We start from the raw sequence: 17,230 nt of genomic DNA on the forward strand, positions 1-17,230 counted from the left end.
CTCCACTAGTCAACGGCTGCCATTCTGAGAAGGACCCCCTTATCCCCACTCTCTGCCTCCTGCCAGACAGCTAATCTTCTATTCATGCTAGTACCTTGCCTCTAACACCATGGGCTCTTATCTTACTGAACAGCCTCCTGTGCGGCACCTTGTCAAAGGTCTTCTGGAAGTCCAAGTAGATAACATCCACTGGCTCTCCTTTGTCTAGCCTAATCATTACCTCCTCAAAGAATTCTAACAGATTTGTCAGGCATGACCTCTCCTTGATGAAACCATACTGACTTTGCCCTATTTTACCATGCACTTCCAAGTATTCTGAAATCTCATCCTTAATAATGGACTTTAAAATCTTACCAATGACTGAGGTCAGGCTAATCGGCCTGTAATTTCCTGTCTTTTGCCTCATTCCCTTGGGTTGCATTAGCAATTTTCCAGTCCTCTGGGACCCTCCCTGACTCCAGTGATTCCTGAAAGATCATCACTAACTTCTCCACTATCTCTTCAGCTATCTCCTTCAGAACTTTGGGGTGTAATCCATCTGGTCCAGGTGATTTATCAACCTTCAGATCTTTCAGTGAATGGTGGAGCAGACTCTAAGGGCCAAGCAGCCTCCTCCTGCTAGAGTTCCATGTGGTAGATGGGGTGCCGATCAAGCAAGCCATATTGGCCTGGATTGAGTCGAACTTCTTGAGTGTTATTGGAGCCACACTTGACCAAATAAGTGTACTCCTTCAGCCTCCTGACTTGTGCCTTGCATATGGCACAAGTAGATGGACAGGCTTTGGGGAGTCAGGTAGAGAGTTATTCACCTCAGAATTCCCAGCGTCTGACCTTTTCTGATAACCACAGTATTTGTTACACCTTTAAGTAGGCCTAGATAAAGGCTAAAAACCTTTTATAAACATGGACAATCATGTTTCTGCATAAAGCTAGGGATAAAATGTGTCTAGAGAGTTGTTTTTAGGTCCATATTTGACATGTTATTTACTCCTGATTGGCAGGATTTACACATTTTGTGCATTCTATGCAAATTCCTGGCCAAACAACAGTCTATCAAATAAAGCTTTCAGGCAAGTTCTACAACTGAGGCCTACCTAATGGCTCAAGCATCATTTAAAATACAACACTCTCTTTTTAACTTAGGAAGAGAGTTTGTCTAAGATGTCTAGAAATTGGAAGTTTTTCATCCAAACAACACCAAGTTTAATATGTTGAGACTGATGCTGCAGAAAGAGAGGGAAAGGAGTGCCCTTATGGCACTCTTTCCAGAAATAACTGGTCCAGCAAGCCTAGAATGACGCAGTTGATAGCATCAATATTGCCAACACCATTCGGAGGATCAGAACACAAATTCACAAGAAAATGACAGGTCTGCAGAAGGTTGTTACAGTAAAACTTATAAGAACCTATAAAAGAGAATGAAGGCAGAACTCTCCTCCAAACTCAAGCCTAGTTCTTTCATTGTTAAATTTTCTCACTCTACTCAATGGTACAGTCGACCAAAACATCCTACAGAAATCCAGCACTGCAACATACTTTCCTCTGCAGCTGTTTTCAATCAAGAATAGAGTGCTCATCTTCAGTAATTTGAAATTTTGCTTTCACAAGCAGAGACAGCTAGTTCATACAATGCCTGGGTGAAATTGCTTCCTCATGTCCATTGTTTCCTTGCAGTTTGTTGTATGCCATCTTATCAAGTAACAGTACATAAGTCATACAGGATTCATAATACAATAGGTTATCTTCCAATTAGTCTCAGGCCAAATCTTGTCATTACAATCAGGTCAGTTGGGTAGATCCTGCTTAAGAGTTGGCTGCATTAGAGCTTGTCTTAATTGAGAAAAAAAATAATAAAAATCAGGTTTTGCCATTAGGCGGAAAATAAAACAAGCATTTGTTCTAAGCAGGATTTGTTCAAGGAAACAAAGTTTTTAAAATTCATTCTTGGAATGTGAGCATCACTGGAAAAGCGAGCACTCATTGCCCATCCCTAATTGCCCTCAAGAAGGTGGTGGTGATCTACCTTCTTGCGTCACTGCAGTCCATTTGGTATAGACACACCCATAGTGCTGTTAGAAAAGGAGTTTTATGATTTTGACCTGGTGACAGTAAAGGAATGACGATATAGTTCAAAGTCAGGATGGTGTTTGGCTTGAAGAGGAACTTGCAAGGTGGTGGTGTTCCAATGCATCTGCTGCCCTTGTCCTTTTAGGTTGTTGAGGTCATGGGCTTGGAAGGTGCCATCAAAGGAGCTTTGGTGAGCTGCTGCTGTGCATCTTGTTGGTGGTACATACTGTTGTCATTGCATGCCGGTGGTGAAAGGAGTGACTGTTCAAGGTGATGAATCAGGTATCAAACATGCTACTTTATCTTGGATGGTGTCAAGCTTCTTGAGTGTTGTTGGAGCTGCACTCACCCAGGCAAGGGGGAAGTACTCCATCACAGTTCTGACTTGTGCCTGTAGATGGTGGACAGGCTTGGAGAACTCAGGAGATGAGTTACACAGAATTCCCAGCCTCTGACTTGCTACTGTAGCCAAAGTATTTATGTGGCTGGTACGGTTAAGTTTCTGATCAATGCTAACCCCTAGGATGTTGATGGTGGGGGATTCAGCAATAGTAATGTCATTGAATATCAAGGGGAGATGGTAGACTCTCTCTTGTTGGAAATGGTCATTACCTGGCACTTGTGTGGCATAAGTGTTACTTGCCACTTATCAGTCCATGTGTTGCTGTACCAGGTACAGGCCACTTCAGCATCTGAGAAGTTGTGAATATAGCGAAAACTGTGCAACGGGAAGACGGTGGCGTAGTGGTAATGTTGCTAAACTAGTAATCCAGAGACTCAGGCTAATGTTCTGGGAACATGGGTTCAAATTCCACCATGGCAGCTGGAGGAATTTGAATTCAGTTAATAAATCTAGAATATAAAACTAGTCTCAGTAATGGTGACCATGCAACTATCACTGATTGTCGGAAAAATTTATCTGGTTCATGAATGTCATTGTTTTGGGAAGGAAATCTGCCATTCTTAGCTGGTCTGGTCTACATGTGACTCCAGACCCACAGCAATGTGGTTGACTCTTGGCTGCCCTCTGAAATGACCTAGCAATGTCAGTTCAAGGGCAATTAGGGATGGGCAACAAATGCTGACCTGGCCAGCAACGCCCATATCCCAAGAAGGAATTAAAAAATAATCAGCAGTCGTACCGTAGCCTGCAAAATATAGCTGGGCATGTGGATGAGTCCACAAGCTGTATCTGTAAATTGCACAAGTATGACTGCCTGCAATGCAGTTTATTATGGGACATATGATAAACTACCTGAATATTGAAGGGTATGTGACATTTAGAAAGGATAGGAAGTTAGGAAAAGGTGGAGGGCTGGCTCTGTTAATTACTGATGGTATTAGCACATTAGAGAAGGATGACCCAAGTTCAGGAAACCAGGATGGAGAAGTGGTTTGGGTTGTGATGAGGAATGATAAAGGCAAGAAATCACTTGTGGGAGCGGTGTACACTAAAGAACAAAGTACAAGGCCCACTAATTGTACTTACACAGTAGGACAGAAGTGTGCAGTGTTGCAAGGACTGCTTGTGGCCATTTCTTTGTGAAAAGGGAAGATCAAGGAGTTAAATGAATGCATCTTGGACAAGGACATGGTATTCACCAATCTTCCTGGTTGCACAGTTGTTTCTGTACCTGTATTTATTTTGGCAAGTGTCTGAACCTGTTCTAGCCTTAAATTGAGTCCTTTAATGTTCTATAATGGAATACTGAAAATCATATACATTAGTTGAACGAGTATTGTATGTCCATCTAACATCTTTTGTGGTCCACTTTGGTATCAACAACTGTCAATGTTACACACATGCATGCGTACACACCCCACACCAGCCCATGGGGAACACCCCTTCCAACCCTTTTTCAATCAGAGGCACATCAATTAACTTGGTTTCCTGTTCATCCCCCAAATTTTACAATATGCCTAAATTTCCACTTGTAATATATATCTGAATTGTTGTAACATGCCTTCTCAAAATTCATAATTATTGCCAATGCATTACCATTGCTTCACTAGACTTACCTTGACCAATTGTTTGGCTCCAAAGATTACAGATGATCTTTCATTAATCTGAGGAGGAGACACCCTCTATTCAGTATCTTATCCTACTTGTGGTCAAGGGAATCATTACTTATTATTCAATTGCTGCCTCCAGCAGAATGGGAAATTTTAAGAGGTATGCAAAACCAAATACAATTAGATATTTACCATCACCAGCGGTATCTAAAGATCGAAGATACTGCAGCTCCTCTGCTGCTCTATCTCTCACTGCTTCTAGTTCTACGACTTTGTCACTTAATTTGATAATATTCAAAAAGGCTTCATAATTACAATTGGCATCACGGATCTGAAACAAATAAGATTCTCAGTAATTTCAAAATCATTGTATCAAATTAATTTTAATTAGATTTGATTATCCAACAAGTGAAGGCACAACTAAAACTAATTCTAAATTTAACCCAAGTTGATTTATAATGGCTGGTTAGAATTCACTGTTGATTTTTCTACGTTTTATAGTTCAAATTTTCTCCTGTTCCTTTACCAGGAATTACTCAATCAGGCAATATTCCCTGACCCAGAAGATGGGAATGAAAAACGTTCCAGGACATCACCAGTACAGTTTTGCACCTGCCGTCACATAGCAATAACATTAATTTAATCAAATCTCACTTTTTTCTCCCCAGAAAGGATCATTTGGGGTTCTATTTTTCTTCTGAGTTCTCAATTTTCTCCAGTGAGAATACATTTTTACTACAATCTTCCATTTTTTTTTATTTATTCTGCTCAAATACTTAAAATATATTATGTATAAAAAAATCAAATTTAACATTATAGAGAAAAACATGCTTTCATGGCACAAAATTCACTGCTCAAAATGGATTAGGGTTTCAACGGATTAACACATTTTAACATCAAAATTGTCACTTACCAACCATATAATATACTGATTAATGTAGTCAGGATCACTGAGCTGGTTGATTAATGGAAGAAGAATTCCTTTCGCCAAAATTTCCTGAAAAGTTAAGATAATCCTTTGGGTAGATTGGCATTTGAAAATCATCTGAAAATTACACAGCTTATAAAATATACAACATAGTTTAAGTTTCCTGCTAGTCTGCTGAAAATTCTCTCTCAAAGTTTGCAGTAATAGCAAAATTATTTGTCTGTGTGAGTATCATTAAACATCAACATAATACATATTAAGAGTCAAGTTTATATATTGACAATATAGAGTTTTAAAATAGAGGAAAACATTTCCAAATGGAAACTGCACGTCTTGAGTAGGTATCAATTATATCAGCATTCAGAAAACTGAAAACTTTGCTCAATTCATTTCAAATTAACAATACATTAATTTGATCAAATCTCATTTTTTCTCCCCAGAAAGGAGCATTTGGGGTTTTATTTTTCTTCTGAGCTCCCTCAGGCCCATGAATGCAGCCATTCTTTGGTATCAACAACTGTGCATATTTATTTTTATTTATCAGGTTCCTTTCTGACAGTTCCCAGTTGAACAATTTGTTAGCTGTTCTCCAATAGATAACCACACAAAGCAAAGCAAAAGGAACTTTGGATAAATGACTTGTACTTAGAAAAATATATACCCGCTGAATGAAACTGTACTTAACTAAAGGACACAAATTATATGGATACTGAGCAATTTCAATTGGGTAATTAAGCTTTTAAAATTTTTCTTTAAAAAACTGACATATTCAAGAATGGCAATTTAATAACACTGAATTACTACAGTTGAAAGTGGTTTTATCACAAAAAAATAGCCTTTTAACTCTCAATCTACCCAAATTTAAATGACTATAAACTACAATTGTGTAACAATAGTCAGTTTCTTTGTACATTAAAAAAAATTCAAAACCTTTGAAATTTTATGTCAGTGTTCTTGTGACCAAAAGATCCAGGTTGATTTTGAAGCTTCCCTGAAGCCCTGCAATTAGCAGAAACTTTTAATCGAGATGAATAGATGAAAACTTGAGTTGCACTGAATGCAATTTGCATTTAAAACTGATTTTGCACGAGTTATGCTGGCAATGGGGGAATTGCACCGAGAAACCAGTGCAATCTAGGGTGTGATTTGTAAGAAAGAACTAGCATTTGTGTCACAGTTCATCACGTCCTCAAACTCTGTTGATAATATACTATTCCAAGTTATACAGGACACACTTATCCCAGGGACACAAGAAGGGCGGGGTGGGGGGGCTTGAGTGGGAATGAGGAATCGCAGCCAGAGCATATCCATCAATGGGTTTGCTTCTCACCCCAACACTGTTTCCTCTGGAGTCCCTTGTTGATCTATCAGCTTCCCTGTAAACTGACACCCAGTTCTACCTCTCTACCAACTCTCTTGATCATTTTATTGCTTCTATACTATCACATTACTTATTCAACATCCAGACTTGGATGAGCCATGATTTCCTCTAGCTAAATAGAACATTAAAAGACAGCTGCTAAAATAGTTACAAATTATATCATTTTTAATATCTATATAATCAGCTTGAAGGTTAAACCAGCTAGTCTCACCCTTAGGAAATATCTCATGTTCTTGTTATGGAAGTCTCCAGGAGGTAGAAACAAATACAATAAAATCTCACAAAGGTCTCTCAGGAATCCTGAAAAAAGAAAGGCAATTTGATGTCAACAGGTTGTATATACCTGTTATACAGAAAATCTTGAACCAGGCCAGCTTAATTCAACAACAATAGTAATAACAACAACAACTTTTATTGATGCAGTGGCTTTAAACATCCCAAGTTACTTCACATGAGTGTTGTAAGCAAAATTTAACATTGAGCCACAAAAGGTGATAGCTGGGCAGATGGCCATAAGTTTGGTCAAAGAAGTAGATTTCAAGCAGCATCATAAAAGGAAGAGAGGTAGAGAGATGGAGGGATTTAGGGAGGGAATTCCACAGCTTAGACAACAGGCAACTGAAGGCACAGCCACTAGGGATCCTCAAGGGGCTAGAATTAGAAGAGCATTGTTGGTATTGGAAGAGATTACAGAGATAGGAGTGGTGGGGGGAGGAAGGGGAGTGGTGGTGAGGCCGCCAAGGATTTGAAAATGAGGATAAGAATGTAGCTTAACCGCGAGCCAATTTTTTGTAAATATATATTCATGGGATGTGGGCGTCACTGGCTAGGCCAGCATTTATTTCCCATCCTCAAATTTTTAAGTGTCAACTACATTGGGGTCTGGAGTCACATGTAGGCTAGACCAGGTAAGGACAGCAGATTTTCTTCCCTAAAGGACATTAGTGAACTAAATGGGTTTTTACAACAATCAGCAATGGTTTCATGATCATCATGGGACTTTTAATTCCAGATTTTCTGTTGAATCTGCCAAGGTGGGATTCGAACCCAGGTCCCCAGAGGATTACCCTGGGTCTCTGGAATACCAGTCCAGTGAAAATACCATTATGCCATCGCCTTCCCCCAAATGTAGGTCAATAGGTGAATAGGGTTTCCGGCATGTAACGACAGGCAATGTTTGGGATGACCTCAATTTACAGAGGGAAGAATGTGGGAGGTTGGTCAGGAGTGCACTGGATAGTCTGATTTTACCTCCTGGAAAATGCTTTGGATCCTTTTCTGTAGGGTTGGGGTATGGGGAGAGTGGGCGCGGGAGGGTGCGTGCATGTGAGCAATTAAATAACTAACTAATTAAATAAATAAATAGAGCCCATATAGTATGCCTCCAGTTCAAGATGGAGGTTCACCATTAGTTACTTAGATTGGGATATGTGCAATAAGAATTCATAAAAATTATTACTCATGCAAATAAGTTACATGCTAGTTACTTTAAATAAAACAGTATATGTCATATGGAAAAATGGCTTTACACGTATTGAATTCAAAGTACTAAATGCATAAGCTTTTCTTAAAAAAATACTTTTGGTGGAAATTCACACAAATACAGCTTGGTTTATTCACATAAATTGTGCTTTTTCTTTGTACATTAAATACAACTTGCTTTCAAGGACACGGATCAAAAGCAAATGATAATAGCAGATTAAGTTAGAGGTAGCTTTGATGAAATTATACTGAGAAATAATGGCCAGTTGTGACATTATTCCAAATAATTCCTGCAACTAACCTGTCTCAGAAAGTGGTCATTAATGCTATGTAAGAACTCTGCACACAAAGAGCAAAATTCTAATTTACAGATCTTTAAAAATTAGTCAGCCAAGGGTCTTGCCTCCACATGAAAAAGGACAGATAAATCACCAATCTTCATTTTTAATAATTTTCAACTGAAGCTTAAAGGGATGATCAAATTTGAGTGAAAAATAAACTTTTTCTTGCATGTTGGTTTATTGTGAGGTGGATATGCTGGAGCAAAGAATAGTAGAGTACAATCTGTAAAGGAATTTCATGAGAGATCTGAGCAATAGACTCAAATTAGAACTTGATATTTGTAGTTTAAAAGTACAAGATTTTTACTCAATATATTTATAATCATGATACATGATTTATTTTTTTACTGGCTTCTAATGGTTACTTGAAATGGTTTGATTTTGGTGTGGGCATTTTTACAGATTTTTGTAGAATTTAGTGCCTGTTTTATAATAATAAACTTGCAAGAACTTTTATATATATCTTCCTCCTGGCTAATAGTGCATTGCTGAGACAGCCAGGAACCTGTAGCAGTTTTTAATCTAGTGGGTTTCATAAAGGCTCTGCATAGTTTTCTTTACTTTTAGGAGAGGTCAATTCACTTCATTGAAGACCACATGTACAATTCTTGATTCTGTGAAAATATAGTTTACCAGGCTCTACGGAAACCAAATCTAAAGTCAGTAACATAAAAATGCCCTGAAGCCGTAAACAGCACCTGGGTCAAAATGCTTCTCAAATACGATGACCAGGTTTAGTTTTTTCTCAATTTAGTCTTTCACGGGATGCCGGCATTCCTTTCTAGGCTAGCATTTATTGTTAGCCATAAGGGAAACATTCACAAAATGTGAAGGTGTTGCAGAGAACCACAAAGATGCCCCAAACAGAAAACTGAGCTATGAGGAAAGTCTGCAAAACATTAAAAAGCAATCACAAGGGAGCTTCTCAGAAGTACACAAATTGCATAAAATATAGATCAGCTAACTTCTTAATGCTATTTAACTTAAATGGTGACAGTAGGAAAAGCTGGCACAATTTCAAAAGGGTATATTTAAGATCAGAACGCTATTTTCATATAAGTAACAATCATGATGTGGAATGGATTTTCAGGGAGTACAGTGGCGGTAAAATCAAGAAGTTACAGGTTGTGATTTTAGAATGCTGGAGGGCAAGGAAGAGAGAAACTATACTTTGTTCTGGTTGAATAAGCCAAAATATGTAAGATAACTTTCCTCTTCCATATCTACTGAATGATCCTTTATAGTAGAAAAGCTAAAAACAAATGTAAAGCGGAAAAATAAAACAAACCTTCTTCATCTTTAACTGAAGTACAAACTTGGTCACGGCAGACTTCTCTCTCCATTTCCACTTCAACCTCAAAAAAAGTTTCAACAAATTCTTCCGAACCATCTGAAATGACAGAATTGTTGCTCCAATTGATGTATTAGAAACCTTTTATTGCAGATACTTTAAGGATTGTTTTAAAGACTTTTGTAATGAGATACCTGGATTGGCAGGATTAGTAACATACAGGTCTGAGAAAAGTGAAAGAAAGAGTTATTATGGTGCAGTATGAAAGTATTGAAAATAGCAAAATCTACATAGGAACAGGAAAAGACCATTTTTCCCTTTAAGGTCACCATTAACCATTCAATAGGCTGATCTTTATTTCAACTCCATCTGCCTGCCTTAGCTCCATCTCATTTTACATCTTAGTCCAGCAAGATTTCAGAGATCTCAGATTTATAATTATTAAGTAAGCAAGCATCTATCGCTTTCTGTGACAGAAGATTCCACAATTCTATCAACTTTTGCATGAAGAACTGTTTAACTTCTCTCCTCAATGGCCTGATTAGGGGTGTCCCCTTGCCCTAGACTCTCACCAGAGGGGAATAAACTTATCTCTACCTACTCATCAATTCCTTTCAAAATCCTAAAAATCTTAATCAAAAATCCCCATAATCTTCTCTATTTCAGTGAATAGAAGTCTAGCTTCAGTACTCTCTTCTCCTAATCTAACCTTCAAGGCCCTCTGAACATTCCAGTAAATTTCTGCTGCACTTCCAAGGCCAACATATCCTATGGTATGGTATCTAGAATGTACAAGATATTCCAGGTGTGGTTTAACTAGGGCTTTGTATAGCTGTAGCAAAACTTCTCCCCTTTATGCTCAAACCCTCTAGCCATGGAGTAGGGCTTCCCAAACTGTGGACTGTAACTCCTAATGGGGTCACAAGACACAATTTTGGGGTTGTGAACTGCAAGGCAGCAATGGCTGCCGTGGAGCTTGGACTGAGTGTTAACAGCTGTGAGGCCCCTTTAAATCCTCACATTTCTTCTAATGGTGAGCGTGGCCTAACAGATAGATCTTTTGAGGCCCGATTACTGCTGCACAAAAGACTATGAAAAGAAGTTTTCTTTTAAAACCGACAGTTTAAACAATTCCCACAATGTTCAATCTCACTCACCCCTCACTCAGCAGTTGAAGGCTATCACCACCACCACCACTCACCAACTCTTGCACCCCCCCCCCCCAAAATTTTCACTCTGGGGTCACACGAAATCTGGGGCATTAAAATGGGATCACAGGAAATAAGTTTGAGAAGCACTGCCATAGAGACTAAAATTCCAACAGCATGTTAATGATAGTCAGGTACAAAAACTGTATTGCACACAGACCTTAAGTCTTTGTATCTCCACTGTTCATAGATTTTCACCATTTAAAAAATACTCCAAATCTTCCTTTTTTGGTTCAAAATGGATGACCTTACTCTTAATTGCACTGAAATTTACTTGCCACAGTTTTGCCTGATTATTTAAGTTATCAATGTCTCCTTGTAATTTTATGTTCCTGTCCACTCCAGCCTTTGTGTCACTGCGTCATTGGAAAGAAATGCATTTTATTGGATAGGCTCGAAACATCTTTCTGCACAGATGCTGCCTGATTTGCTATTTCCAGTTTTGTTTCTAAATTTGGAAGAGTCGTGTTCGCACACCAGATAGAATCAGTGTTTATATTAGTATATTCAGATTTTACATACTTAAAAACTAAGGCCCTTAAACTGGAAAGCAATAATCAGGTTGCAGATTCATGTGCCCCAGTTACGGAAGTAATAAACAGTGGAATGTCATTTCCTTGGATAAGTTTTTTTTTATGAAAATAACTGGGGCGGGGCGGGGGGTAATGGAAAATGTTCAGTTATCTGTTCAGCTTCATAATAGCTAGGTATGAGTTACAACTGATGCAGGTCTATGATTCTGTTATCTTTCTGAATAGCATTGAATGCTTGTGCCATTGATTTGGGGGGAATAAAACCATATAATTCAAGCAAAGACACATTACACACTAAAGAGAGAAACTCAGCTACACTTGGACTATCCTGGCAGGAGTTCCTTACATCGATCAAGTTTCTCATTCAAGTAAAGAATGTGAATTGCAATCTTACAACATTGATGTTGTTTCTGACACTGGATCAACATAAGCAATAATTTGATCCCAAGAAACACTATTTGCAACTGAAATGCATTTGGATGCACCCAACATTTCGATGTCAGGCAAAAGTTTCTAATAGAATTAACATGCAATAACTTACCTCTGAGGCTGGCTGCACTAAAGCGTTGAATGTTTACATTCATGCATTACTTTAAACTCACTTGTCTGCCTCTCATCTATTCTCCCCCCTCTTCAGTTAGCAAACAAGCATTTAATAATCCTTGACAAGACAGAAATCATATTACAAAGAATCTTACCCTTATTGTGTGCGAATATAACCAACACAAGATTAGGAAATGTGATAACTTGCACATCAGGTTACAGGGAGTAAAATCCTTCAACCATTTATTGCAACACAATGAAACAGAAGATGCATTAGTCCATATTGCTAGATTATCAATAGGTAAGTTATTTGATTGATATTTCCAAAATGCTATTAAACTTCATTTACAAGATCATGTTTCATATATTTGAAATGAAGTAACCTGATAAATGCACTATTTGCTATGTTACTGAATCATACTAAACAGTAAACTTCTATGTTCAAACCATGACATTCTGTTGTCTTATCTAAACAGCAATGGAGATACACTTCGCCTCAACATCAGCAGGCAAAAGAAAAAGGGTGGGAAATGGGGTTGGGTGGTAGGAGGTGAAGAGAGCAACTGCTATCATGTCTTTTCCTGATCATTATCCAATGACTTCTGTGGGAAATCACATGCATGAAAGTTGAGGACAGGATCAGGCTGAACCACCTCCACGGTAGAAAATCCTACTGACACCAATCATATGGGCTCACATGTATGGCGAGGGCAGCTACAGCAGCCATGGAATTATATTCCTAGTATGAATTATTTTACGAGGGGAAAGGAGAAAGTTTAGGAGGTTAAATGGATTTTGTTGAAAAAATCTTCATGCTTAACTTGGTGATGCTTGTTTTGTTCAGTTTCAACTTGGTGGGACAGCCAATAAATGAGGTTAATAAATTTATCTACATGCAGCTATGTCAAATTCTAACTGATAAGAACATCACAGAAAAACAGAAAACTTTTTCTGTCTATTGACCTGGGCAAGATACTCAAAATTTATCTAGATGCTTGTGTTAGTGAAGATAATTTACAGTCATAGAGTTGATTTCATCAATAAAGCAATCTAAAATACAGAAGGCAAAAAATCTAGACTTAGGGGTTACAAGTTTGGTTCTGCTGCAGGTATCCAATCAAGTTCAGTGGTGTCAGCTGCTCCCTTAAGTGGTCTGATTGCTTGCATTTAAAAAAATGGAAGTTGATTCCTTATGCCGTGTACCTGCTTGCTTGCTCTCAGGACCTGGGCATATAAGAAAGATCCCTGATGATCTGTGTCTTACAAAGCCTCCATTCAAAGATGAGCTGAGATCAAAGAAAATCAGTCAATATCAAGATGTTAAAAGTCTCCTAAATGAATGAGTCAATATTTAGGATCTGTGTAAAACTACCACCCAATCGCCAATTCAATCCTCTCTTACTTCCTTATAGGTGGTCAATCCAGGATGGGGCTATCTGGGTACACAAGCAGCTTTCAGATCTGTGTCTGCTCAAGATACAGATTTAAGTCACTTGTGCCAATTTTTTGTTTTGAATGGAAGAAAAATAGCAACAGATTCCCAAACTGGTAACATTTCTCCCTCCCAAGACAGGTCCCTTGCAAGTGTGCCCTATATTATGCATGCAAGGTCCATGCATAAGAAATAGGACCAGCAGTAGACATATATCCCCTCGAGCCTGCTCTACCATTCAATACGGTCATGTCTGATCTTCTGCCTCAACTCCACTTTCCCATCCGTTCCCCAAACCCCTGATTCCCCAAGATCAAAACTCTGTCTATCCAGTCTTAAATATGCTCAACTATGAATAATCGAGAATTCCAAAGGTTCAGAAAGACATTTCTCATCTCAGTCCTAAATAATCAATCCTTAATCCCAAGACTGTGCCGGTGTTCAAGATTCCCCACTCAGGGGAAACAACCTTTCAGTGCCTATCCTGTCAAACTTCTTCAGAATCGTGTATGTCTCAATGAGATTCTTCTGAATTCCGGAAAGCATAGGCCCAATTTACTCAGCCTTTCATCAAAGTCAATGTCCAAAAAGAAAGTTGAGCATTCATATGTCAGGATTTCACATTTTAAAACTTTTACTGTAACAAATTACTTAAAAAAACCACTATTTCATAGGCAGCTTTACATTAAGTTACAGAAAGTGACATCCCCCATGTACACATATCACCCATCGCACGGAATTATAATCCTTTTATCAAACAGTTCACAGTTGTTTGCAGCTTCCAATAGGTTCCCATATCTCTGCTTCACCGAGCAACAACTTCAAGTGACCGACTCCAGGTGCTTTCTTTAGTTTTCAGACAGTTTCTTAAATCTACCATCAACAAGAAAGCCTGCTCCGATGGATCTTCTTCCCCTGGCCACATCAGGACCTATCTCCCGAATCCTTAGATGGCTGAAGAATGCATCTCTTCGAATAGAGACCGTCACCCTACTGCATCAGACTGTGGTAGTTTGCAGAGTTAGGCAGCCTTTTCTCTCTGCTGACCACACAGAATTGTCTGTCATATTTATTGATTTGTAGGGAAGCTTGTATCCTGGTCGCAAAAATGGCTTCCTTTTCCCTCTTCCCCAGGGTGACGTGAAACATATCAGAATCTCACAGTGCAGAAGAGGCCCTTCGGCCCATCGAGTCTGCACCAACATGTGAGAAACACCTGACCTACCTACCTAATCCCATTTACCAGCACTTGGCCCATAGCCTTGAGTATTATGACGTGCCAAGTGCTCATCCAGGTACTGTTTAAAGGATGGGATGCAACCCGCCTCCACTACTCTCTCAGGCAGTACATTCCAGACCGTCACCACCCTCTGGGTAAAAAAGTTTTACCTCACATCCCCCCTAAACCTCCTGCCCCTCACCTTGAACTTATGTCCCCTCGTGACTGACCCTTCAACTAAGGGGAACAGCTGCTCCCTATCCACCCTGTCCGTGCCCCTCAATCCTGTACACCTCAATCAGGTCGCCCTTCAGTCTTCTCTGCTCCAACAAAAACAACCCAAGTCTATCCAACCTCTCTTCATAACTTAAATGTTTCGTTCCAAGCAACATGCTGGTGAATCTCCTCTGCACCTCCGCCAATGCAATCACATCCTTCCTATAATGTGGTGACCAGAACTGCACACAGTACTCCAGCTTTGGCCTCACCAATGTTCTATACAACTCCAACATGACCTCCCTACTTTTGTAATCTATGCCTCAATTGATAGAGACAAGTGTCCCAAATGCTTTTTTCATCACCCCACTTACATGCCCCTCCACCTTCAGTGATCTATGGACACACACGCCAAGTTCCTTTTGTTCCTCAGAATTTCCTAGTGTTGTGCCGTTCATTGAATACTTCTTTGTATCAACTTGTATTCAGATAGAATTGTTGCTTAGCTATCTTTGACCCCAACCTTCTTTCGTTTTGGAAGTCAATGGATGGTTTTGAGCACAACTGTTTACAAACCGATATGTATAAACACCTTTCTGGGTCTTTAGGAGACTCAAGAGACTGCTGCCACTATCTCCAAGCATAAATTCCTTACATCATCTTTCAGGTAAAACAATCTAAGCCTTCCTTTGATCTCCAATAATCAAACCATCCAGGCTTACAGTCAGGCAGACTTCAGGAAAGGTCACACACCTCTTAAATTTACCCTAAATTTAAAGATACAGTAGCAAGATATCATAATATTATAATCCTCAATTGTACAAGCTTTACATCATCAGCAAACTTGGATATATTACTTTTGGTCTCTTTGTATAAGTCATTACGATAGGCCGTAAATAGCTGAGGTCCCTGCACTGATCTGTGTGGCACACGACTAGTTACAGCCTGCCAACCTGAAAATGACCCATTTATCCCTACTCTCCCGGTCAGTTAATCAATCTTCTACTCATATTACCACCAAATCCATAAACCTTTATCTTGTATACTAACTTTTTATGTGGAACCTTATCAAATACACTGTCCAGTAAGTTGCACCACCTAATCCTCCTGTATACCTGGAGCAACATGAAAACTTCCCTTTGGGATACACAAATGCTGTGCTTGGTGCCTCTAACCTCTTACAACTTGCCACATTATCGTTTAACAAAACACGTTTGCCCCATTCAAAAGGAGCTGAATTGCAGGTAGGTATCCTGCACTTAAGGCATCCACACGCCCAGGTTCTGCTACAGGTCCTCTCTGCACATAGGAAGAATAGGCAGTTACCAAAGTGACAGGATTAGAAAATATCCCCTCCAAAAACCGTATAAGTTGACAATAACTATTCCATACCTTTTTTCTGTCGCGAATCTTCTATCCTTTGTTGAGCTTTTCTGAATACACGAAGATGTGTCGCAAAGTCATTTACTAACCGTGTAGTAAAGTATGGTTGCCAGTCAACCTCTTTTGACCTGTTATTAGTCACAATAGACAAAGTAATAAAAACCATAAATTTATAACTAATATTTTTCAAAACTGTAATAATGATATTCAGGTTCTTTAATGAAACCAGAATTTTTTTTTTTTCATCAGTTCCCATGGTACCAATTTTACTAAAACTCACACTAGTTCTCGAACATGGCTAGCTGCTCTTATCAAGATATTTAATTATGGGGAATTTTGATACAGTAAAATAACCCATTCCCACTAGCAGATAGGTCAGTAACCAGAAGACACAGATTTAAAGATAAATGGCAAAGAACCAGAGAAGAGATGAAGAAAAATATTTATCTGCCACAATTTGTTTTGAGCTGAAAAGCACTACCCCAAAGGGTGGTGGAAGCAGATTTAGTAACAGTCAGGGACTCACCAAAGGCTCAGGGTCAGACAGGGGGACTTACTGAAGGAAAATCTTCATGTAAAGGCAGCGAACGTGGCAAAAAGTATTAAACGTGTACTTTGTATATGTCTTCATTAAGTAAGCGGATACTGTAAAGGGTATGTTAAAAGAGGAGAGGAAATTAATGGAAAAGGTAGTAATAGAGAAGACAAGATAATTACTGAAAGTTGAGCAGTCACCTGGTCCAGAAGGAATGCATCCCAGGTTGCTGAAAGAAATGGTGTTTCGCAAGGATCAGTGCTAGGACCACTGCTGTTCACAATGTCCATCAACAACTTGGACTACGGAATCAAAATCACAATTGCTAAATTTGTGGATGACACCGAATTGGGGGGGATCGTCAACAGAGAAGGATTGCAATAAATTACAGGAGGATATTAATAATCTTGCAGAATGGGCAAATAATTGGCAAATGAAGTTCAGTGCAAATAAAAGTGAGGTAGTATATTTTAGTAGGAAGAATAGGGAGGTCACATTACTTGGATGGTGCAAGTCGAGATAGAGTAGAGAAACAAAGGAACTGAAAAAGGTGCAGAGAAGATTTACAAAGATGAAACCAAAAACGTGTGGGTATACACAGTGGGAAAGGATAGACAGGCTGGGTCTCCTTTCTTGCAAAAAGACAGCTAATGGGTGA

At 39.0% G+C, this 17,230-nt stretch overlaps 1 protein-coding gene across 5 annotated transcripts in view; it reads right to left on the reverse strand.

Annotated features, from left to right (window-relative positions):
- The window catches only part of snx13 (sorting nexin 13), a 172,880-nt gene that overhangs the window by 61,627 nt on the left and 94,023 nt on the right, over window positions 1–17,230 (reverse strand). For all 5 annotated transcript variants that reach the window (XM_041184463.1, XM_041184464.1, XM_041184462.1 and 2 more), the window contains 5 exons: window positions 16,047–16,165; window positions 9,501–9,602; window positions 6,601–6,689; window positions 4,994–5,077; window positions 4,273–4,411 (listed from right to left, as the gene is read on the reverse strand). In XM_041184463.1, coding sequence (XP_041040397.1) covers window positions 4,273–4,411; window positions 4,994–5,077; window positions 6,601–6,689; window positions 9,501–9,602; window positions 16,047–16,165 — 533 coding nt within the window. The remainder of the gene's footprint in view (window positions 1–4,272; window positions 4,412–4,993; window positions 5,078–6,600; window positions 6,690–9,500; window positions 9,603–16,046; window positions 16,166–17,230) is intronic.

The sequence above is a fragment of the Carcharodon carcharias genome, chromosome 3, assembly GCF_017639515.1.
Source record: "Carcharodon carcharias isolate sCarCar2 chromosome 3, sCarCar2.pri, whole genome shotgun sequence".
NCBI lineage: Eukaryota > Metazoa > Chordata > Chondrichthyes > Lamniformes > Lamnidae > Carcharodon > Carcharodon carcharias.